Source organism: Colletotrichum fructicola (assembly GCF_000319635.2).
Source record: "Colletotrichum fructicola Nara gc5 chromosome Unknown KSG_Nara_v1_contig07, whole genome shotgun sequence".
In the NCBI taxonomy this organism is placed as follows: Eukaryota; Fungi; Ascomycota; class Sordariomycetes; order Glomerellales; family Glomerellaceae; genus Colletotrichum; species Colletotrichum fructicola.
Genome location: NW_027094057.1, coordinates 2,561,471 through 2,584,338, shown reverse-complemented (window position 1 = coordinate 2,584,338; position 22,868 = coordinate 2,561,471). Strand labels below are relative to the sequence as shown.

Genomic DNA, 22,868 nt, shown 5'->3' with positions numbered 1-22,868 from the left:
GGTGTCACGCCGCCGGCAAGGAAGCTCAAGCTTCAACGGTCCGGTCTTCACCTCTCCCGCCACTTCTCAGAATCTTCCTCTCAAGTCCTGCAACGGACAATTACGACACAAATGGCATTTTCACAACTTACCTTAAATGCGTTTCTCACAGGCACCTCTTCGCGTGGAGCAATAACATGAGTTTACTTTGAAAAACTTCTCCGTCATCGATTAATTCAAACGCTTGTTCTTGAGCCATGCCACCCAGCAGTCTACAATGATTAATGTTACAACACATTGACACACATTTCGCAGGACACTGCGCCAATGGACCTCCTACTCAACACACGGGAAAGCCTGTCAGTGCCTGCCTCGACGGTCGCGACGCCTCTTCCTCGCCTGCATCTTCAACGTTTCCTCGTCACGAAACTCTTCGGGGAGATCGAAATCGATCTCGGGTATCTCTGGAATCGGATGTCCCCATGCAACCACTTTACGACCAGCCCGCCTGTGCCGATGCAAGGCCGCATCTCGCTCGTACCTCTTCTTGAAGAATGACTTGAACTCCTTTGGCGGTTCCGGCTTTGGTGGAGGCCGGGGTTGTATTATCACCCTTGGGCGCTTCTTACTGTTCTTTGCTCCCTTCGACCTTGCTATCGCTTCTTCGTGAAGCTGTTGCGACACAGAGTCATCGTCGGAAGAGCCAGGAGGATCACCGTCACTGACATTACCAGCGTCGTCTTCCTCGGCATCATCCTCATCACTACCTTCGGAAGAATCCTCGTCACTCGTTTCTTCCGCCTCCGCCTTAGCGAGAGCACGATCCTTTTCGGCTTTGCGGCGCTTCTCCTCCAGACTCCATTGACGGAATCTCTCGAGGATGGCTTGGCAGCCTTTTATAAAGTGCTGCCTCGCCGGTTCGTATTGCTTCTTTCGACTCTCCGTTATGCCACTTACACCCATGACTCGCAGCCAGTCGTGACCTTGCAAACCGCCCAGCAGACGTGCGATTTGGTCCTTCTCGTGTTGAGCCCGACCACGCTCTGTGTTACGAATGGACTTTTCCAGTCTCTCGGCCCTCTTGTGCGAGGGCACGAAGGACGCATCTGGCAGAGGATCCTCAGCAGGTTCTCTCTTGTGAGAAATCCCGAGGAAGTCAAAGTCTATACGCTGTGCATCGACGAGATCGCTGAACAACGCGTCACCGTATCCGCGTACCGGGACTTTATGTGCGCTGGGCGGGATCGTTGAAGCGTCATTCGGCGCGCTGGGTTCCGCACCGGTGAACGGAAGCCATGGTGCCGGTTGAAGGCGTGTGGGGTTCGAGTCAAAAATGACTATCGGGGTATCGACGTTCAGCAAGTCTACAGGCAAAGGGTCAGTAAGTATCCTGTAATGCCGTGTCGACCCGGCACAAGCACGGCAACGGAAAGCATGAGCATGGAGCATACGTTGTTCTTTTGGATCATTTCCGATGACCTCGTCATACTCGGGGAAGTATGCTGACAGCTCGCTCTTGAAACGAGTGGCCTCTTGCGAGCGCAGTTTGCGGCCCCCCTCCTTTGTGTGGGTATCGACCTCGCGGGGCTGCAAACGATCCAACTCATGTTTAATGCCGTTGATGACTTTTTCTTGATGTTTTGTCAACTGCGGCGCATTATCGGTCGCGGGGGTCGAGGGGGCTTTCAGGGGATGCACTGTCGCGACGTGTTGTTGCGCGGGTTTCGGGGTCGGCCTCGCTAGGGGGGTCGCCTGGGGCGTCGTCGTCGTCGGTTGCGGAGTCGGGGTGGTGGTGACGTTGTGGGCGGCAGTCGCGTTCGCAACGACCGGCTTGACGGGCTGGGGAGCAGGTTTGATGAGGATTTCGATGCTCGAACGCGATCTCTTCTGCTTCGGGTGGTCGAAATCGACGAGATCGGCCGTGTCGAGCTGGCGCTTGGTGCGACCGGGCAGCTGGTGGTGGTAGGCGGAGATGTTTTGGGGGGCGGCGCGCGTCACAGTGTTCGCTGCGAAGGCCTGCTGTTGCTGGTGCGTCGGCTGCTGCTGGACGGGGACGGGATGGGGATGGTGAAGGGAATGGGGATGAAGCCCTTCAGCGTTGGCCCTCCGGGTGGAGCGCGTGAGAGAGGCCATGGGCGACGATTGAATAGCCATTCATTGTATTCCCGTCGGCTCGTCGCGAGGGCGATTGACGTGTCGATCGATGAATTTTTTTCTGCCGCTTTTTTTCGTCTCGTGTCGTCGTTGATGCGATGCGGGAAGTGGCCTCTCGGGCACCTCTGGCAGGATTTGGGGGGGGTTGATTCAGCTTGCTCTCTCCCCTTTGCACCCTTTGGGGGGCTTCCTCGCTGTAATTGGCACTGTCCTTCTTGGGGCGCGTCGTCCTCTGCCAGTGTGCCCAGTGCTGCGACTGCCTGCCTGGACCAGTGTTTGCGTCCACCACGGTGATGCCTGCCTTTGTTGGACGTAGTGGGTGGCCGCTGGACTGACAGTGGCTCAATGCCCATCGGCAGTACCGAAGGAGGGGGGGAGAACCAGTGACCACGGTACTTGTGTCGCCACCGAGATTGTGTGGCAAGTGTATGTACATTCCCCATCTTCCCGGGTGCAGCTGCAGCCTGCAGAGGACGGGTGAACCTGACCTCTCTTCTCCTCCCTCGCGTGTCTGCTTTCTGCAGCACCACCTCACCTGAGCTCGCCCCTGGATTGGAAATTCTGCCAGCCCAACGTCAATGCATTGTCTTGAAATCGATAATTCCATGGCCAAGAGCACTAGGGTGTTTGAACCTGGGCCGTGTTTTGCGAATGCATTGCGACCGGAGTCAGTCGTTGTTTTCCCACATTCTTATCGTCATTACATCATACACAGCAGTCGATTTGTGGTCGCAGCTAAGGTAAGCATGCATGTCTGGAGACATCATGATTGCTCACTCAGCTTGCCTTAGTACTTGTGATCCCGCAAAGTGACAAGCACTTCATCTTTGGGTATGGCGCAAAAAGGCGCTCAACTTTTCATTCTGGCTTGCAGCAAACATCAAGGTTTGCGCCCTTCGAAAGATGCACGTCCGCAGTCATGGACAACAGACTAAACGAGAGAATCCACGACGGTTGATGTCATCATCATTTGCTGTCACTTTTTTGGTTGAAAGGCCCATATGTCCATTCGAAGCAAATACTTCTTGGTTGATCGCAGCCACAGAGCTCTCAAATTATTCAGAAAGCTTCGTGACCCGCGTTCCTCAGTGAGCTCCCTCAAATATTCGTCGAATACTTGAACAGAAAGGGGTATGAGGGTCAATATGGTGGGTTTGAAGGTACTGGCAAAAGCATCGGATAGGATACAAGACAAATTTCACACCCAGATGCTGAACTTCCACTTCATCCGGAAAATCCCAACAAGTACCAATATTGTCAAGGTAGAAAACCACAGCCAGGATTGCTCAATATATGCAAGGTTTACCTAGTTACTTTGAACTACATCCACGAGGATAGTTGGCAGAGACCTTTGTCAATAGAAGTCAGATTGATAAGACAAGACGACTTACTTATTTCTCGGCCACGGCCCCAGCTTGAATTTGTCACAGCTCACAGCGACCAATTTGCTGTCTCAGACTTTCGTGAAAGAAACACTGTCTTTCAGCTTTTAATCATGGTCGAAAGCAAGCGGTGAATCTGTGCCGGGGAGGCATAATAATCTCTAATTGACATATGCAGCTGAAGGGAGCTCAACAAACTCCATCTGGCGAAGAAAGCCGTGTTGTCGAAGATGAGCAGCTATATAGGAGCCAGAGATTTTCATCCATATGATTTGGTATGATTCGTGGAACTCGTTTTGAGCGTGCTATTACAACAAACCCATACGGCATGATAAGCTGATATACATGTCCTTCTACAAGAGCCAATTTTGGTAGACGACAACTAGGTACCATGGGATTCAGTGTCTATCAGTGTTGTCAACATATTATCTTGTTTTTATTCCTACAAGCCACATTCATGTCGCGTACGACTTACATATCTGTAATAGTAAGGATTTAAAGTAGGCACCCTGGCAACCTCCTTCAGCAGGTTGATGCGAACTTGGGAAAGTAGCAAGCGAAGTCATGCACATGAGATTTGTGCCCTCATCAGCTGCTACAGGATTGAAAAGTTATTTATTACAAGTCACAAAGACCTTCTGCACATGCGATACCCCTCTCATGCAACGCACCCGTGCCCTTGTGGCCCGCGAAGCAGTCGATGCTAGTAATAGCCGTATTCCTCAGTTATACCCCCACAGATAGTTCTATAAGAAACCTCTCGATCCGGTTTTTTTTCTTTCTAGCTTCCTTCAACAATCAGAACCAAGCAACCCCAGTGGGCAGGCAACCCTTTGCGAACGCAAAATCAACGAAAGGGTACATAGACCGATCAACAAAAATATGTATGAAAATCTATGTCTAACCATGATACATGCTACTTCTCCCCTCCACTGACCGGTTCTCCCGTCGCGCAAGTATCGCTTCGTATCTAACGGATAGCACTCCCGTTTCTCGACTCGTAATACCGAGCCAACGGGACGAGCACTTGACAGCAGAATAAGTAGTAAGGATACTCCACCAAAGACGTCCATGGAAGACACCATCGGAAAAAGAACAGAAAAAGAAGAAGAAATAGTACTTCGTCGCTCTAAGATACCAGGCCAGAGCTCCCCGTACTGGGTTTTGAGCAGAGCCCAAGAGGGGTTTTCGCATTCACGAAGAAGACAGATTATGCGGTTTGCTGTTCCGAGTATCAATATCCCAACTTCGCCCTCGAGGAGAATCAATAATATACTATCTCTACCTTATACAAAACGTGACAGACTCTCGTATACAACCGGCACATTTAAAAAGGTTAAGACGCACTAGTTTTTGTTTGTCGCTGGCCGCAGTTGATACAAATACTAGAAAATGACAACAGCCGTCCATCAAATCTAGCAACCGTAGTTCAGTCCAATGCTCTCACATCGAACACCTCTGGCCAATAGTTTAGCAGGGCCGATGACGGATAGCTATATCCCACAACATTCTGCACCACAGTCCTCGTTGTTTCGAGATAGCACAGCGCATGGTTTGCTTCCCACCACGATGCTGGCACCACATTGACAACAGGCCGTCTAGCTCGCACTTGAATTCATATGCTGCAAATTACCTCTCAAGCCTTGGTCGAGAACCAGAGACCATAGGAGCATTTGGAGATACGAGAAGCATATATATCAAAGCCCCGTCGTCACACGTACGAACAGTTCCAACAAGGACTTTCGTGATGTACTAGATCCTATGAGACTCGAACTGATAGTAACTGCTCGCAGAATGCCGTGCCACTCTATTTTCATCACAACATGAACCTCACTACCCGAACCCGCAACATACTAGGTGGAACGTTGAATGTTGAACAATGATATTATGCAAAAAAGGGGCTCTTTTTCGCCCTACTAAATAGTTATAGTACTTATAAACGTAGTCCAGTCATGCCAGTATCCGCGGCATGCTCACCCTCAGCGCCGAAATAAAAAGAACAACAGCGCATGCAATGTTGAAATTGGGATCAGCCTCCTGCAACGCCGACGTCAATGCAAAATAAGCTCAATCGTATCCCTCTCGGCCGCAGCGAGACGTGCTGTAGTTTCCTCTACGCAGAATTCCCTCCTCCTTCTTCGTCCTCGCCATTCCCATGTCGGTCGTTGGTGTTGAATCACCTCTATATTCGTCTTCACAGAACTTTGAGATTCTACTCCTTCTTGAAGCCGTTCGCAGTGCCATTGAGAATCGGCCCCGTCTGCGCAGCCAGAAGCGCCTGCTTATTGGCGAGCTGCTTCTCCTTGGGAATGGTAAGGGCGTTGATTCCGAGGAAGTTGCAGATGCTGGTGATGACGAGGTAGGCCCAACGGAAGTAGACAACTGCGGAGAAGATGAAGTAGCCGTACAGGTAGTACAGCTCCGTCTGGGCGCTGATGGCAGAGATGCCAATGACCGGAAGGTTGGCGAGGCACGCACCTCCGACGAGAGGCACAAGCATGACGGTCCAGTACGGGAACGGCTGCTTGGTCAGGTGAGCAAGAATCATCTTGGTGGTGAGGCGACCAAAGACGAAAGACATGGTCAAGCAGAAGAGAACGAGGTGGTTCTCGGTGCGAAGGGTCGTGTAAGGCGAGTAGATCCATGCGCCAATAGCGAGGGTGAACACTGCCATCGGCGTCCACTCCAAAAAGACGGGAGCCACAGGCTCGCCACGCGCGCGACGGGCCTTGATGACATGAAGGACGCAGAAGGGGATATGGGTCGCGAACAGGGAGAAGACAATCATGCCGATCCAGATGTCACGGATGGAGGTCTCGCCCAGCAAGTGAGCAAAGCCGAACATGTACTTCTCGTGACCCTCCCAAAGCTTAATAATGGGCTGGGTCCAGATACCAGGGCCGTAGATACCAGAGACAACCATGACACTGCAGGCGATCAAAATGCCCTCGGTAGGGCCGTTGATTCTGCCCAAGTACAGAGTGTGGGTGTGGTACGTCTCCCAGGTCGAGAAGAACATGGGCAGGCAAGGGACGAGAGCCGTGAAGACGCCGGACTTGGAGCAGCCGAGACCCATGGCAGCGGTCTCGAGGAGACTGGCCAGGGTGCAGTTCAGGGAGTCGATTCCGTGGTCAAAGAGCTCGCCGAGTCCGCTCGAAGTTCCTGTTCGGCGGGCCTGCTTTCCGTCGAGATTGTCCATGGTCTGGTACATGAAAAGACCGAAGGCGAAGCTGAAGTATAACCATGACGGAGCCTGCGCGTCGTCAGCAGAGTGTTCACTGCAATAATCTTCCCCGACTCTGTTTAAACGTACCGGTCCAACCAAATCAGGCATGAAGACAACCAGAAGGCCAATGTTTCCGAGGATGAAGAAGAAGCCCAGCAACGTCACCATGTTTGGCGCCAGCCATAGCGGCAAGAGCTCGACAGAGGCGTTCCACTGTGAGCAGACTGTGTTAGCAGGTTGTCGAAGGGATGTAGCGCGCGATGGCTGGCTAGAGCCGCTCGGACGGCGCGGGGCAAGGCATGACCGGAGGAGGGGGATCGTCGGAGGGGCTAACGTACGTATGGTTTAAGGATGTAGTTGGAGATGGGCGACTTGTCGACGGCGGAGTATTTGTAGGACTTGAGATGGATGAGGGCATCGTCGGAGATGCATTCGGCGGCTGCCGTTTCTATTGGAAGAAGACAATAGGTTAGCCAAAGTTGCTCGTTTAGGGTGTAGAAGCCGCCATATGTTCTCGTGAAGGAACCTCGGCCGTCAATTGCAGGCGCAACATTCCACAAGCTGAGCGCTCAGCTGGACCCGGGTGTCTGGTCTGGGTTTCCGAAGGAAGCGAGGGAGACAGGGGTGATGCTCACTTTCAGAGGTCTTGGTGCCCATTCTGCACAAGTTGCGCGCCAGAGACAGCGAAGTCTGGAATGACGGTTGTTCGGCGACGACTGTGGGGGTTGAAAGTAGCAATAGAAGAAGGCAGAGGGGTGAGGAGGGGAGCCGAGGAAGTTGAGAAGGTCCAGAAGCAAAAGGAGACCAGAGGAGAGTGCAACGCCGGCTTGTGGTGGGGGAGGGGAAGTGATGGATATCTATAGCAGAGACAAAAGCTACAGGAGATGTGTTGCGCGCGGCTTCCACCGCAAAAAGACAGAGCTAATTGTGCATGCAAACTTGGGATCGGAGAAAGTAAGGAAGGCAAGTAGTGTAGGTCAAGGCAGGCAAGTGTGCACCTCAATGGCCTCGCATCATAGACGAGAGCTGGCCGTTTATTTTTTTAGGGGGAAAAAGAGCAGGGGGTCGGTCGGTGGACTGGCAAGGTAGACTGTACCCCAGCTGGTTGAGCGGTGGATTGGTCCACCAGAGGCGCAGGTATGAGGTATCCATCCGTTCTGGAAGCGTGAGAGTGGACATTTGTGACTTTCCATGTCCAGCAAGCCAGCAAATGACAGGCCATCTGCCACCCGCTGCTCCATCCGGGGACAAATCAGATGCGGCCAAGGCAAGCTCTCAACTCGGTCCAGCAGCCTGGGCGCGGCGGCCGGGGCGGGAAGCAGGAGCCTCAGTGCCGTAGCTACGCGGCCGGTTCGCACCTACCTTACCTTACCTTACCTACCTACCTGCAGGGCAAGCAAGGCAGGTACAGGCACCGTCATCGTCATTCGCTGTCATTGTCATTGCCTCGTGATTGCTGCCTTTGTGTGCCTCCCATCGTTCCCATCAACTGCAACCCTCTCCGCACCCGCATCGACTCCCATCATCCATGGATCGTCTTTGTCGCTCTCGGTGTCCTTCTACATCACCGCCTTACCTAAGGTAAATTCCCTCACTTACCTCTTCCCCTGCAGCAACTCACCACCGCACAAGGGGTCTGCCCGTTTCCATCCCATCTACTATCGCGAATCACAGGCCATCGACGACGACCGGCTCCCTGTTTCGTCCAATCAACACCGAGCCTCCGCTGCGCTTACAGCAGCACCCGCCCCCCACTTGCCTCATCTCCGGCGATTCAACAAAAAAAAGAAAAAAGAAAAAAAAAGAGAGAGACCAAGAGGGGACAAAAAAAGACCCTACCTATGAGAACACGCGCTCCCCGACGCCCCAAGCTCCTCCTCACCCGTTTCATCCCACGCTGTCCTTCGCTGCCAAAAGCCCGAGAGCGAAAAGGATAAACCCAGACAAGGTGTATTCCCCCATCGATATTTACCGCCTTTTCGTCCTCGCCGTTTCGATCGCCGTTGCTATTGGGTTGATTCGGGGCGCATGCAATGCTTGAAGAGCCCTAACGCAAGTCTTGGGCGAATCTCGCAGCGTCTTCTCAGACTATTAGAAACGGCGGCGCAACACTTTTGGCATGTGAGAGCCCAGCCCTGCATGCGCCGCTCGCCCTACGGACCTACTCCGTACCCTACCCAGCTTTTTTTTCACCTGATCTTTCTCGGAGGAGCTGCGGCGCATGTCGCTAACGTGCCATCGGCCATTGACCAACATCACACCGATCAATTGGGCCATGCGAACTACCGCCCGTCCCCCGACCACCCGACTACAGCAAGTCCACCCGTAAGAAAGATCATCTCATAATCGGCCCCCAACTTCAACCTCTCAAACAACACTTTGGCTGGCTGGCTACCTATCCACCTACATGATGACATGTGAGGAACCCTTGTTCACCCACCCCCAGCCTCAGGTAACTTCAGCCTCATTGCGTGAGGGAGGGGGGATCCACCACATGGATCGGGTCCGGCCCTGGGCCGCCGTGCCGCCATGCTGGTCCCCGTGACCCCTCCGCGCCGCCGGCCGCCAACATCGGCGGCCATACAATGCCGTGTACAAGACTTGCATGTGGCTATCTTGTCCCATTTGATGGAACATCGACATCGACCAGGCCCGAGACCAGTGCAAGATGTCCCGTCCACTCTAATTGGTGCCCGCCACACCGTCACCATCCCGTGTCTGCCAAACCGTTCATCCTTTGTCCCCCCTCTCTCGCTGCGCGTATATCGGCCCACGCTCCGATATGCTCCCTAGCTCGCCCACGATATCGGAGTCATCGTCTCGCGGGAAGAATGCTTAGCACGAACCACATCACGGGATGAACGGTGACCATGGTCTCGTGCTCAGCCTCTAGATAAAGACCCCATTCTAGCTTGCTACTCTTCCCATCCTGCGGGAGGGCTTACCAGAGACACTACCATTAGAAAGTGCAGAAGCGGAATAGTTGTAAGTGCCGGCACGAGATACGACGATATGCACAACAACGGGACGGAACTTGTAGTCTTTCTGAAGCTTGCAGCCCAAAAAGGCGCCGCTTCCTTTCGCTTTTTCTCACTGACTCGACTCGACCTATTTCAAAGCCGTGCCTCCCAAAATTAAAAATAAGACCGCTCAAATGACATTATTTTCCTCCTCTCATCCATCATCCGCTCGCTTTCGTCGTCGCCCAAGTGTTCTGCTCGATAATATTAAAAGACATTAGTTGTTTTTTCTTGGTCCCAAATCATTTCCCCAATGATTCATTCCGTTGTCAATGAAAATGCCGTCCCGAGGAGGACAAAACCGCGCGATACGCTCGTTTCCCCCTCCCCGCCTATAAACGCCGAGCATGTGAAATAACTTTGTGCAAGAGGGTATTTCAAAAGAGTGGACGAGACAGCAACACAGCAACCAGCCACACACCCCTTCCCCTTCTTCTTCTCATTGTCTGATCAGACTCACACCCGAAGCAGCAGCAGCACACACACACATATGATAGCCACTTAGAGCAGGAGCGCAACACCGCCGAGGATGCTGCCGACGAGCACGGCGAAGCCAGCCTCGCGACCCATTCCCAGGGCCGCGGCGCCGGAGGAGCCAGAGGAGCCGGAGCTGCCGTCGTCGCCGGCCATGCCGGTGAAGATGGCGCCGCTGGTCGACGAGGAGGTCGCGGTGGCCGTGCCGGAGGCGGTGGAAGTGCTGTTGGCGCGGGTTGGGTTGCTGGCTCCGCAGGGGTTGTCCTCGCGGCACTTGGAGGCGCACTCGTTGGCGCCGAGACCGCACTTGGTGACGCACTGGTTGCCGTACTCCTGGCAGACGTGGTAGGGCAGGGTGAGAGAGTACTCGGTCATGTTGGGCTGGTTGCCGTCGCCGCACACGCAGCCGTAGGTCAGAGAGTTCTGTGGCAGTCCTGTCAGTACTGTTTTGACTTCCCTCCATTGTTGGCTATAAAGCCGTGTTGGGGACGGGTGCTACTCACGTAGTCGCAGTCATTGACCAGAGTCGTCCTGGGCTCAACCTGTTGGCAGATGATAGGGCAAGTGTTCGTCTCATCTTGGCACCAGGCCTCTGCAGCTTGCTGTCAGCATCTGTGCTCACATCCCACACTCTCCATCGCGGTGGAGCAGGACCTGGGGGTAGAATAACGTACTTCTTGTGGCCAGAGGAACGGACTTGGGCTCGATAACGTAGTCGGCCTGGGCGGCGGCGACGAAAGCCGCAGCGACGGCAAAGACGGTGCTCTTGAATGAAGGCATTGTGTGTCGTGTGTGTGAGTGCTCGGTGATCGACTCGAGATGTTGATGTGAGAGGATAGAAGAACGGAGCTCTCAACAAAGAATTAGAGAGCTAGATATCCAGGTATTAATATCAACTGCTATTATTGCGTTTCCTGGTCAGCAAAAAGCCATATTTGTGGACAGAAGCAGCATTTCTGCATGATGCATTCCTAAACTCTTTCCACAGCCTCATTGCTCCACATTGGCTTCGACAGCTGTTTGAGTAGCACATGGCTGGAGGGAGGGGAGTCTTTGGGGGCGAAAGCGTCAGGAATGGGACGGGGTCGACTTACGGACTAAAGGGGTTGTTGACTTGAGCGAGAGCCGTTGCTGGCGGAGAGAAGAGCCGTCGTCCAGAAATGTATTAGTGGTAGCGAGAGGCGGAGGGACTGGTCCTATGAGCGGGCACAAAATCGAGACTAGGAACAGCGAAGTTGTCGAAGATCTCTTGTATAAAACGAGAGCAAGAGATTATATGTGCGAGAGGGGCGGATAAGACACAGGTGAAGGGCAGAAGCAACTTTTTCGACTGTGTAACGAGAGGCGGCAAGACACACGGGCTGGAGGGTGAGGAGGGAGAAGAAGAAGAAGGAAGTGAGTCGTGAGAGAAGCTGACGGGGTTAATATCAAGCAAAAACTCAGGCTCAGGCGTGTGGTGCTCCGTTAGAATTAGCCGTATCTTGGCTAGCTCGGTCGAGGCGAGAGGAGAGGGCCCGTGGAGAGCACGCAGCAGAAGCGGCGCCTGGGCAGGAAGAGGAGCCAAGCGGAACATGGCATGGAGGAAGCCATCTTGCCTAGGCTAGCAATGCTGGGTGGTACTGTGCATACATTGCCGTACAGTAGCAGATAGGCAGGCCACAGGCGTCCGTCCGGGGGTGAGCTTCTTCCGCACAAGGTCGAAAATAAAGGAGGCCCGGGGGTCCCTGACCACAACGCCACGGGCTCGCGATATCGAAATGGAGAGAACGGGCGGGATTGGGTTTAGCTCGTCTCCACGCCAGCCACCCGGCGTATTTCCTGCTGGATGGACAGGGCCAGGGTTTGTCGGGGTCTGTTCGCCGACTGCCAATCACGAGGCCGACTTTTCTCAGAATGGAGACGTCGTACCATTGAGTTGAGAATGTGACCGTAAACTCGTGGAGTCACCACTTGGGATCCATCCATTCTATCGTCGACTCTGGAGTCTGTACCGATTTCTCCGTATCCTTGGTAGATGTGATGTCTCTGATGGGCAAGAGACAGTGGCCGTGTCCGTAGGTTCTCCCCCTCCGTCTCAGCACGGCATGTTTGATTCTCCCTCTTGGGCCCCCCTTGGTACCTACGGATGGGCAGTTTGCCCTGATTCGTACGAAGACCCGCTCCACGACGGCATTTGGACGGCTCAGAGATACCCTAGAGTGCCAATCCCTCAACTTCAGGCAGGTCGGTCAGTCAGGAGGCTCCAACAGCCGTGGCGACGTGCCAGGCCAGGGTGATATTCTTTCGGGGGTTGCGGCCCAGGGTCAGACAGGGCTTCTTGGTGTTGTTTTTTCGGTGGAGTTGAGGCTTGGGTGGAGGATGGAAGGGTTCAGCGACCTTCTGGGCAGGGATTGGACGAGGTTACTCTGCAGCTTCCAGGGTCTCTGCACTCTGTCTGCAGCACCGATGGCACTAAATGCTCCAGGGTGCCAGTTAGTATTGCTTTGCCCGCTCCGCTAACGAGATCGGGTGTCCATTGTTGCCCGGAGATGAATCTCCTCTCCACAAACCGATATTTACAGAGTGTTCGTCTCTTCGTCTGCGGCGGCAGTCTGCACTGCAAATGTCTAACGCTGATGCCGACATTTGATGCAGACGCGGATGCGGACGCAAATGCAAATGCCCTCATCATGTTCAGTTGAGATGGAAGGCCCGAGTTCCCTCGCCGTTCCTCATTAACATGCTGCCCCGGGCCACATCAGGATGGTGCTAGAAGTAAAGGGCCGGCTTGTCCGCCCATCGCCATTGACAATTGTTGATCCCATCAATGATCAGCGATCCGTTCACTAACGGCTCTGCGTCCATGCCTGTCAACCCACGGCCAATTCCAGCCTCGCGCTCGCTGTGCCGTCCATGCTTTGCATAGGTGCTAAAAGCAGGAGTCAGCATTCCCGCGCTCGCCCGTATCCTGTGCGGCGAGAGACATCCTGATGACGACTCCGTGTCTGACTTGTCGGTCAAGCCAGTCCAATCCCTAGCCGGGGGTTTTCTCAGTTCTCAACTCACTCCCCTACTATCAAAGTCAGTCGAATTCCCACTTGGATGCCGCTTTTTCGCACATCGGATGACCGGCCCCATTGTTGATTACGAGGTTGCAGAACAGACTAGAACTGTCTTGCTCTCCATAAAAACGGAAACACCAGCGGGCGAATTCGACGGTGATCGGAGCCAAGGCTCCTCTGCCTGCCCGCCCAAGCAGCCTGATGTTCGTGTGCCTGTGGCTAACAGCAGTACCCCAGCGGCCAGACGGCGGCGACGGCGGCGGCGTCCGGGTCTCGTGCAGTAAACTTCTGCCAAACAGGCCAGACCCCTCTTCCAGGCTCCTCTTAGCACACAACTTTACGAGACCACCATCGCCCTGCAAGTTGCAAAATGCAGATGCCGCGAGACAGGAGCTGGTGCAGCCCCCCTTTGCCCTGGCGGAATCGCCTCCGATTGTTCCAACCGCCAACATTTTCCTCAATGTTGGACACCCCTTTGCCTTGCTGATGTCGCTGTTTGCGGCTATCCCGCTGGAGTGATCGCCACTCGTATTCTGCATATCGAAACCCTCCCCCGCGGGCGTTGTGCAGGTCAACGACGCAGCTAGTCCTGCAGTCTAGAGTGCCTCGGGCGAGGCCACTGTTTGAAAAGTGATACACGGCACCAAAAGGAAACGCACAGCGCGGCGTGAAAAGAACAGAGAGGTTGGAGAACCAAGGTGGCTGGCACCTGTCGGGGCTGTAGCTGTTGGTGTGGTGTCTTTGCTGATGACGGCTCCGAAGCCCAGTCCGGTGTCACGCCGTTCAAAAACCCCCAACAAGTCCGCGTGGCAGTCAGTCGAAACAAAGTCAGGCCGGGCGCTGACACGAAGGGACCATCAATAACTGAAAAAAGCCGTTGGACGTCGCGAAGACACCGTCGTGTTCGTGATGGACGTTTTAGCCCTAGATACCGCCACAACTGGATGTGTCAAGCTGTCAACAACTTCCGCACTTGCATGCGTCCTCTTCTTCCTCCATCGTTGGTTCCTCGTCTGATGCGATGAACCGGATGCAGTCCTCTAGCTTCACGCAGTTGCGGCAGCCGTGGTTGCAGCAAGTACCGAGAAAGCTTCCTGACCGCCAATGAGGGGGCACCGGAGTAGACGACGTTCAGATCGTAATAGGAGCCCTGGGAGCCCAAAGACCCTGGTCAGCGAGATGCACCCTCCAACTCCTCCACCTCCACTCGGGTCTTGGTTCTGCAGCTTCGTATCCGCACCGATGACTTGGACCAAGATGCCATGGCGCGGGGGAACAGCGCTTGCGTCGAGTTGGATCTGGATTGGACCCTCGTGCTGCCAGTGTTCACCTCTCTTCAAGGCGCCACAACCGAAACTCTGGGGGGGCATCCTGGTGAATCGTCAGTGTCACCTCGCTAGGACTCCTGGGCTGGTCTATTTTGAGCAGAGACCCGAGAACGGCCTATGATGGAGAGACCAGCAATGCGTGGCGAGCAAGATAAGACACGCGATGTGCCCATTCATGAACGAACATTGGGAGACATCCTTCCCTGCTGCTGGTGTTTTGCAGGCTTTGCTTGGGAGTGCCGTGATATGCAGCGTGCGGTGGTACCTGCAGTTTTCATCCAATGGCAGCTCGCGCACTTACCACTCGACTGTCGTCTGATGGCACCAAACAGACTTTTCAACTGATATTGGCAATCGCAATCGATGCGCACCTGCCCGCGTATTCGTAGGGATTTAACTCGAAATGGACCCTTGAATCCGGCAATTGCCTTACCTAAGCGTATCTTTCCGCGGGAGGGGTTCCCCTTTCAACACATGATCCCAGATACCTACCTTACCTACCTTACCAGAGGGAAGGAGCGAACGATTGTTTGGTGGTAGGTAAGGTTAGGTATGGTAGGTGCGCCTCTCGTTCTCGCTGTTGTTTCCATTGTTTTGATACCGCAAAACAAACAACACCCAAACTTTCATCCCCAAGCATTGCTGTAATTGTGCACTGTGATCCCGCCCGACCTTGGGCTTAGCCAGTGATCAACTTGCATACCTTATTTCGCTTCATTTTCGAGCCTTATTTCCCGATCCCCTGCTGCCAAATCTCAGCTTGCCATCTCGATACCACGGCCCGACCTAATTGCCGCCCGCACGTAGCATCGCCGGCCTCAACAATCAGACTGCCGAGTGCTAGCCAAGCAAGTACTTGTAGCTTCTAGCCCGCTCTCAATTCCATTGGTGCACAGCCACGCGGACCCTACCACCCAACCGGACCGCGGAGTCTAAGAAACGCCCCGAGACAAGTCTTTCGTTCCCTTGGGCCTCGACATCGTCAATACGTCACTTATTCTCACGCAACGAGACACACGGACTTGCACCTGCGCAAACCACCAGGCCACAACTCTCCCGAGATCCGCAATCACAATCGAGAAGACGAAAAAGACCACGGCGCCCGTCCATGAGGTAGCGGCCGCTCCGCACATGGATTCATGGACTCGGCGATAGAATCCCAATTCCGCACCAATGGCACCTTCCCCGCCACCGACTTGAACGGCAGCCATCCGAAAGCTTCGCCCAAGGTCACAACGTCGAACGGGACCATCGCGGGCTTGCTGTCGCGCCAGAACAATGATGGTACACGCGGGGGATTATTCGGGGATGAGGAGGACGACGAGACATCTTCGGGCGGCCCTGCGTCGTCGGTGACGAGCCCATCGTCAGTGACGTCGCCTCCGTACTGGTTGAACAATCACCACCAGCGCTCCGTCTCCAACATCTCGGTCGAGTCTGTGCTGCCCGCCGGCGCGATCACGATGCACGACAATGAAGCCAGCGACGGAAACGATCGGAACCGCGCGTGTTGGGCCAAGAGCGTCGAGATCACAGACTATGTCATAGTCAACGGCAGCGCGACGAACATTGGGGCTTTTGTGGTATGGAACATCAGAGTTGAAACGCTACAAGTAGGTGACCTGCGCAGGCCTTGGCCACCTCGAGGCTTGAGGTTTCTTGCAACTGGGCCCGACGCTGACAATAGGTGAACAGGGCAGCTATATGAACATTCGCAAGCGATACTCAGAGTTTGATGACCTTCGCGAGAAGCTCGTCACGTCGTTCCCCAATTTCGAGGCAGCGGTGCCCCCTCTACCGCCCAAGAGCGTGATATCGAAATTCAGACCCAGATTCCTCGACAAGAGGAGATCGGGGCTGCAGTACTTTCTCAAGTAGGAAATCTCGGAGCCCTGACATGACGAATGTTGATGCTAACAAGCGGCAGTTGTATAATGTTGAATCCCGAGTTCTCTGGGTCGCCAGTACTCAAGGACTTTCTCTTCTCATAAACATAGTGTCTAAATACCTATCCTCTATTTTTTACCCTTTTTTTGTATATCTTCTGAGCTCCTGCAGCACGGCACGGAGATGGCCGTAGCTGATCGCGGGGGCGCAGCGGCGGGCCCCCAGTCTCCAGCGCAGAAAAGTCTGCGAACCAGCGGGGGGCCCCGTTGCACATATATAGCGGGCTGAGATTGACCCGAATCATGAACAAATGAACAATAATGATAATGTTTCCGTCTAGGAGACCAAAATATATCTGATCCTCAGGGCTTCAACGCCCGATTACTGAACGGTGAACCCCTTCGAGATCGCGGTTCCCTCATCGGTGGCCGCCAAGGCCGTTGCCGCCAGAAGTCTCGGCGGCCGCGGGGGGGCTTAGGTGGGGCAACGAGGAAGACAGCTGAATGAGCTGCCGTTTTGGACCTTCTGGTCAGGGCCGTGGCTGTGAAGTGCCCTGTGCTTACTTTGTTGGTTTTGCTGGTGGCAGAGTGTTTGCTGTCAGCTGGGCGAGGATCGTGGTTGGAGAGCATTTCCCCCGCAAGACTGACTAGGACGCGTAATGTTTAACAGGGCTGGAAACTTTTGGTGGGGGTTGGTGACCGTTTGGCGTCCCTCCAAGGCGGACCAAGACCGTCGTGAGCGCCCAATGCAGCCCAGTCTCAGTCTGTACGTAAAACAGACATGCGGTTGAGAGATCGTCTACCAGCAATGCCTCTCTCTTCCGATGAGCTAGTTAGCTGTAAGGTGGCCGTGGCCTGCTATTTCGGGGTTTCCCTGTCTATTCCGTTGGCCCTTTCGTCTAGACAGCCACGCCTAGACTGATTGGGTAGTCGAGGTTGCCTATCGGGTTGGCTGGATAGCATCTCACTGGCTTTCTCGGTCTGCACAAGCCACAGGCGCCTTCTTCAACAAGTAGACGGACTGCGGGCGGGAGAAGAGGCCGCAGGAACCAAGTTACGCATCACGGCCGCGCACCCAGAGGCAATCCGGGATCCCGAAGACATCAGCGCATCCCGTCGCCGTCTTCGCCCACGGGGTTTCTTTCAACTTCTTGGTCAAACGAGTGTGCTGAAATGTGTTAGGTTGCGTCACAGCCCAGCATTTACACGCCAGCAGTCGTCGGCTGAGCAGCACACACCTTGTTGCTTTGCTGGGTAATATGGAGAAACGAGCCCGCCCCCAAGCCGCTTGCTGACAAGGATGGCCCGTGGTATGATGCAGGGCGATGTTCATTGTCCTGAGATTTCCTCTTCTTCTAGAAGGGGACGCCGACCGTTCCTATCCTACCCTATTCAACGTTCCCACCGGCTCTAATATATTTTAGTGATTGGGAAAGGGTCTAACCGTCTCGGCAGATTCTTGACTACTCTTGACTGCGTTCTCGACTCGCCCATCTTCGCAGTACTTTATCTACTACATCTGGCCCCCTTCTCTTCGATATGCTTACTTCAACCCCATAATTACCCATGACTGGCCGACCTTCAAAGACTCTTGTTCAAGTTCCAGACGACACATATTGACCCCCGCATTACACTGCTGCAGCCTCACTAAAACAGCCTTTAACATTGGAAACATCGGTCTACAAACAATACGCCTCGATTTCGCAACCACCTACATCCCGACGAGGCACCAACCAAGCACCACCACTACCACCACCACCACCACCAACCCAAAGCATAGTTCCGACTTGGAACGATCAGAAGACCGGATGCTCGCCCCAGCCGGCTCTCGGGCCAGATCCCTCTCCTTTCGCCTTCGTCACAACCGGGCAGACCCCGCCGACGTAGGCGCAGTGGCAGCGTTGGCAGCAGCCGCAGCCGTTGCAGCGCCCACAGCGGCAACGGCCATGATGACGAAATTCGACCCCAGCAACCGCCGCTATCCTGCCGTCGGACCCGAATCCGAAGAGGAACCGGCTTCTGAACAGCTGCAGCACGAGCACCAACTAAACACTCAAAAGGACGACGAATCTGGACCCCAAAGGACCCCTCCTCTACAGCACCAGCAGCACCAGCACGTTTCCTGCGCCGCAATTACCCCGCCGGCGAGCCCTCCCGTGCCAAGATCGTCCGCTGAGGATTCCATTTCCCATCACCCAGATTGCAACTTTTCTGCAACGGCGGCGCAGAGTGACGACACTTGCTCGCTCGCGCAGTCCCACACCAGCACCAACCTCAGTTCGCGACAGGAGTACATGGACAGCCTCGTCCCGCCGTCGCGCGACGAATTCGAAAAGATTGCAGAGGTGCAGCGCGAGCGCGAGGAGGAAATCAAACTCACACACCGCACTTCCAAGAGGAGATCGATGCAGAGCCAGCAGTCGCATTCGCCCCGGCACTCTGAAGATGCCGGGGCCGGGGTCGAGGCGCCTCTGAAGTCGCCAACAACAAGAAATAGGAGCGACAGTGAAGCGATGAAGAATGCCGCGGCGCTCATCCAGCGCAATTACCGTGGCTATAGAGTGAGGCGAGAGATGAAGGGCTTCGGGCTGGATCCGACGACGAGGTGGATGTCGGCCATCGAAGAGATGCGGTTTCGCGAGATGAACAGGCCGAGGGCAAAGAGCTCTGCGGCATTGTCTGTCAACGGCGGCGACGAGCATAGTGTGCTGTCGCGGGACTCGGATGGCGGTATGAAATCGACGACGGCGCGGGACAACTGGAGGAAAGCGGCGACCATAGCGCGGCGCGCCGGCCACGACGACACCGACTCCGAGGCCGAATCCTCGTCCTCGTCGGATGATTCTACAGAGTCGCCCGAGCAGAGAGCCGAGCGGCGGAAACGACGCGACGAGGCCATCGAGAAGCGCAAGAAGGATTCCAAGATGATGGGTCTGCAGTACTTCCTCGAGATGGTCGACCTTAAGCACCGCTACGGCAGCAACCTGCGCGTGTACCACGAGGAATGGAAGAAGTCGGACACGAATGAGAACTTCTTTTACTGGCTGGACTATGGTGGCGGCAAGAACGTCGAGATGGAGGCGTGTCCGCGCGATCGACTCGAGAGAGAGCAGGTCAGATACCTGTCACGAGAGGAGAGACAGTACTACCTGGTGCAAGTCGACTCCGAGGGGCGGCTTACCTGGGCGAAGAACGGCGAGCGCATCGACACCACCGAGTCCTACAAGGACAGCGTCCACGGCATCGTCCCGGCCGACGACCCCACGCCCGCGTGGTCGCAGACCAACCTCCCTCCCCCCGAGGGCCGCGACGTTGACGACAGCCGCTCCGAGTCGTCCGTCGAGTCGGCCCTCGAAGCCGACCGCGCCGCAAAGTACGCGACGCCCGAGTTCGACGGCGCGACGGGGATGAAGAAGGTCTCGCACATCTCGGCGACGACCGTCTTCAACAAGTTGCTCCGCAAGTCCGTTAAGAAGAACACGTGGATCTTCGTCGCGGACACGAGCTTCCGGCTGTACGTCGGCATCAAGGCGTCGGGCGCCTTCCAGCACTCGAGCTTCCTGCAGGGCAGCCGCATCTCGGCGGCGGGGCTGATCAAGATCAAGAACGGGCGGCTGTCGAGCCTGTCGCCGCTGAGCGGGCACTACCGCCCGCCGGCGTCGAACTTCCGCGCGTTCGTCAAGTCGCTCAAGGAGGCCGGCGTCGACACGTCGCACGTGTCCATCTCCAAGTCGTACGCGGTGCTCGTCGGGCTCGAGGTGTACGTCAAGTCGCACCAGAAGAGCAAGAAGGCGCTCGAGAAGCTGTCGCTAAAGAAGGAGAAGATCGTTGCGCCCGAGGAGTTCAAGAAGCGCGAGGAGGACGAGATGGACAAGAGCGAGAGCGCGGCCAAGGAGCGCAAGGTGCTCGAGAAGGAGGCCGAGGAGCGGGAGGAGAACCGGGCCGCGGTGAAGCTGATGCGCAAGCTGAACCTGCAGCCGAGCGAGCCTAGGGGCCAGAGGGAGGGGGAGCCGGCGATGGAACCTCTGGCCGAGGAGAGGACGAGGGAGGAGAGGGCTGCTGGGGGCGTTTAGTTGACGCTGTGCTGCTGAAGGTTTGGGGTGTTGGGATCAGGATCGAAAAGGGTTTGGATCATGGGCGGGCTGGACTTGTGTTTTTGGAAGCTGCTTTATACCCATTCGCTTGTGTTGCGCTTTCCCCCTTTGATGGATAGACATATGAGTAGATGAAATGTCTAATGATTCTACATGAGTCTGTGTTCGCTGCAATGCTATGAGCTGTGAGGAGGTCACGCCTCATAGAGGCATGGCTGCATCCGAGGACTATTGAAACGTGTCCCTTGAAGGCAACAAAACACTGCAAGACTGCGATTGGGAAGTTGGCCTCTACTTCCCCCTTTACAACAAGACTGCAAGCCGCCGCTATCGGTCGTCGAAGTCTCGCCGGATGGGTGCGTATTAACTGGAGATGGAGGAAACGCTGCCTGGCCTGATATTTAAAGTGTTACATCACGGATCCTAAGCAATATGTTACTTCAGAACCAAGTTGGGGAAAATGCCGCTAAGGTGGTGTCGTGTGGGTATCATTTATGGCTTCCACGAAAGTCTGCATGACTGCAATGAGAACGTAGCTGGTGATACCAAAGACCTTATCCGTTACTAACAATTCGATACAGAACGTGTGAAAACGGATGTATTTCGGTACAAAATCTTCTGGCTTTGGGTAAAGCCAGAGTCTTTCCATCAGTATCGCTTTTACAAATTTCTCTATTTCGTCTCGTTTGAAGCCGAGTTTTATAGACGGCCAAGAACTGTGACAGCAGCATGACAGCAGTAAGAAGTAGAGTCCGTCCCTCAGCAACCATGAAAAACCTGAACCTTCCTTCCGGGTGCCCGTTACCGAGTCCTCGGGTGTATAAGTTCCGCGGGCTCGCAAGTTCTTAACGCATCTTCTTATCCAGTTCACTATCACGTTACAGAATATCTCACTTTCACAAGTAAAATGTCTTCGACCTTCACCCTCTTCCGAGAGCTTCCTCCCGAGTTGCGTTGGCCGATTTGGAAGCTGGCCATCAGTCCGCAAATGCGCGGCGCTCACTTCTTTTCCGTGCAAGAAGAGAAAGAGCCTGCCAACGCCTCGGGAAGAAAGTTCTTTGCGGCACCATCCACCTTCACGCCCGCCACACACCCGGGCTCTCGGTGGCTTCACGGGAACCCGTCCGTGTATGCCGCGGACTACGGCCTCTGGAGCGCGTGTCGAGAGTCGCGAAGCGCCATCAGCCAGTACTTCTCCAAACGCTACCCTCGACGGCTTCCGTACCCCGACCGAGCTTATGACAAACCAGAGGCCATTGGAATCCGTAACGTGAGGGTTGACGGCGTCGACGCACCCTTTGCGACTTTCCCGGACAGAGACCTGGTCTGCTTCCGAGTCCCTCAAGATCTCTACGTAGACGAAGCACAGGCCGTCCGAGACCTGGGATATATAGGAAACCAGTCCACATTTGCCTTCCGCGAGGCGATCGCCTTCGAGTACGACGACTCGTGGGCCTTTGACCCGAATACGCAGACGATACCGGAGCTGATGGAGATGCCGGGCCCGCGCTCGCTGTTCCTGCGCCTCGTAGCGGCGAGGGCCACCAAGTCCTGGAGAGACCTCCCTGGCTTGTGGGGCTGCGACAGCCCAAATATCTACGTGATCGAGCACGACGCGACATTCCCGCCTCACGCAAAGCTGGAAACCTATAGTCATTTCTCCGCGAACGGGTTCAGGTTAGTGGAGAGGCGGGACCCGCCTGTTATAGGCGCTCACAAGAGGGGCTTGACTGCTTGGGACTTCATCGCCGTGGTGAGGGAGTGGATAGGGGGCATCGATACGAGAAGAACCCACCGTCAACGGAACGTGTATAAACGGATTGTTGGTGAAGTTCTCGTGGCTCAGGTGAGGTGGTGATTGCAGGTTGGGTGAGGCATTGGGTTGGCTTTCTGATAACGTTCAGGGGTGGCGTGACAACGCAACGATGGGCTACGTTCCTGAGCATGGGTGTACAGCGGGGAAAGGGTTAACGGCCTCGTAAAACAAACTACAGGAAGACACGGGTTTTAGTAGGCGGGCTTTGTGATTACCAAGTCCAATGAGTTGTCATTGGACTCCACGAAACATCCCTCGTCAATCCAGTCAGACTTATTTCATTCGTGAGATGCTCAGTTTATTGAATGCTACAAAATGATCTTGCGACAATTCTAGCCCATGTAATCCATAACCCAGACTTTAAGGAAACATCTATGATGCCCATCATACATATGCAGTAATATTCTTTGAGGGAGAAAAAGGTGACATTAAAGAAAGAGAAGAAGTTGTTTGTGATGATCGCAGACT

At 54.8% G+C, this 22,868-nt stretch overlaps 7 protein-coding genes across 7 annotated transcripts; 3 read left to right on the top strand and 4 right to left on the bottom strand.

Moving 5' to 3' along the window:
* Positions 1 to 339: 339 nt before the first annotated feature.
* Positions 340 to 2,112, bottom strand: CGGC5_v012438 (uncharacterized protein; the record flags this gene model as incomplete). The annotated part of the gene is made up of 2 exons (XM_032034071.1): positions 340 to 1,343; positions 1,431 to 2,112. The coding sequence occupies 2 exons, from the start codon at positions 2,110 to 2,112 to the stop codon at positions 340 to 342; spliced, it is 1,686 nt and encodes a 561-aa protein (XP_031886676.1).
* A 3,615-nt stretch (positions 2,113 to 5,727) lies between these two features.
* Positions 5,728 to 7,398, bottom strand: CGGC5_v012437 (putative CDP-alcohol phosphatidyltransferase class-I family protein; the record flags this gene model as incomplete). Its single annotated transcript, XM_032034072.1, has 4 exons — positions 5,728 to 6,768; positions 6,829 to 6,954; positions 7,080 to 7,189; positions 7,377 to 7,398. 4 exons carry the CDS (start codon positions 7,396 to 7,398, stop codon positions 5,728 to 5,730), a joined length of 1,299 nt encoding a protein of 432 aa, XP_031886677.1.
* A 2,864-nt stretch (positions 7,399 to 10,262) lies between these two features.
* Positions 10,263 to 11,015, bottom strand: CGGC5_v012436 (uncharacterized protein; the record flags this gene model as incomplete). The annotated part of the gene is made up of 3 exons (XM_032034074.1): positions 10,263 to 10,658; positions 10,739 to 10,827; positions 10,910 to 11,015. The coding sequence occupies 3 exons, from the start codon at positions 11,013 to 11,015 to the stop codon at positions 10,263 to 10,265; spliced, it is 591 nt and encodes a 196-aa protein (XP_031886679.1).
* Positions 11,016 to 11,127: 112 nt separating this feature from the next.
* CGGC5_v012435 (uncharacterized protein) lies at positions 11,128 to 11,808 on the bottom strand (the record flags this gene model as incomplete). The annotated part of the gene is made up of 3 exons (XM_032034075.1): positions 11,128 to 11,134; positions 11,330 to 11,366; positions 11,538 to 11,808. The coding sequence occupies 3 exons, from the start codon at positions 11,806 to 11,808 to the stop codon at positions 11,128 to 11,130; spliced, it is 315 nt and encodes a 104-aa protein (XP_031886680.1).
* Positions 11,809 to 15,743: 3,935 nt separating this feature from the next.
* On the top strand, positions 15,744 to 16,595 carry YPT35 (PX domain-containing protein YPT35; the record flags this gene model as incomplete). Its single annotated transcript, XM_032034076.1, has 3 exons — positions 15,744 to 16,217; positions 16,300 to 16,478; positions 16,532 to 16,595. 3 exons carry the CDS (start codon positions 15,744 to 15,746, stop codon positions 16,593 to 16,595), a joined length of 717 nt encoding a protein of 238 aa, XP_031886681.1.
* A 1,841-nt stretch (positions 16,596 to 18,436) lies between these two features.
* Positions 18,437 to 20,563, top strand: IQM6 (IQ domain-containing protein IQM6; the record flags this gene model as incomplete). Its single annotated transcript, XM_032034077.1, has 1 exon — positions 18,437 to 20,563. One exon carries the CDS (start codon positions 18,437 to 18,439, stop codon positions 20,561 to 20,563), a length of 2,127 nt encoding a protein of 708 aa, XP_031886682.1.
* Positions 20,564 to 21,491: 928 nt separating this feature from the next.
* Positions 21,492 to 22,442, top strand: CGGC5_v012432 (uncharacterized protein; the record flags this gene model as incomplete). Its single annotated transcript, XM_032034078.1, has 1 exon — positions 21,492 to 22,442. The coding sequence occupies one exon, from the start codon at positions 21,492 to 21,494 to the stop codon at positions 22,440 to 22,442; it is 951 nt and encodes a 316-aa protein (XP_031886673.1).
* Positions 22,443 to 22,868: the final 426 nt, after the last annotated feature.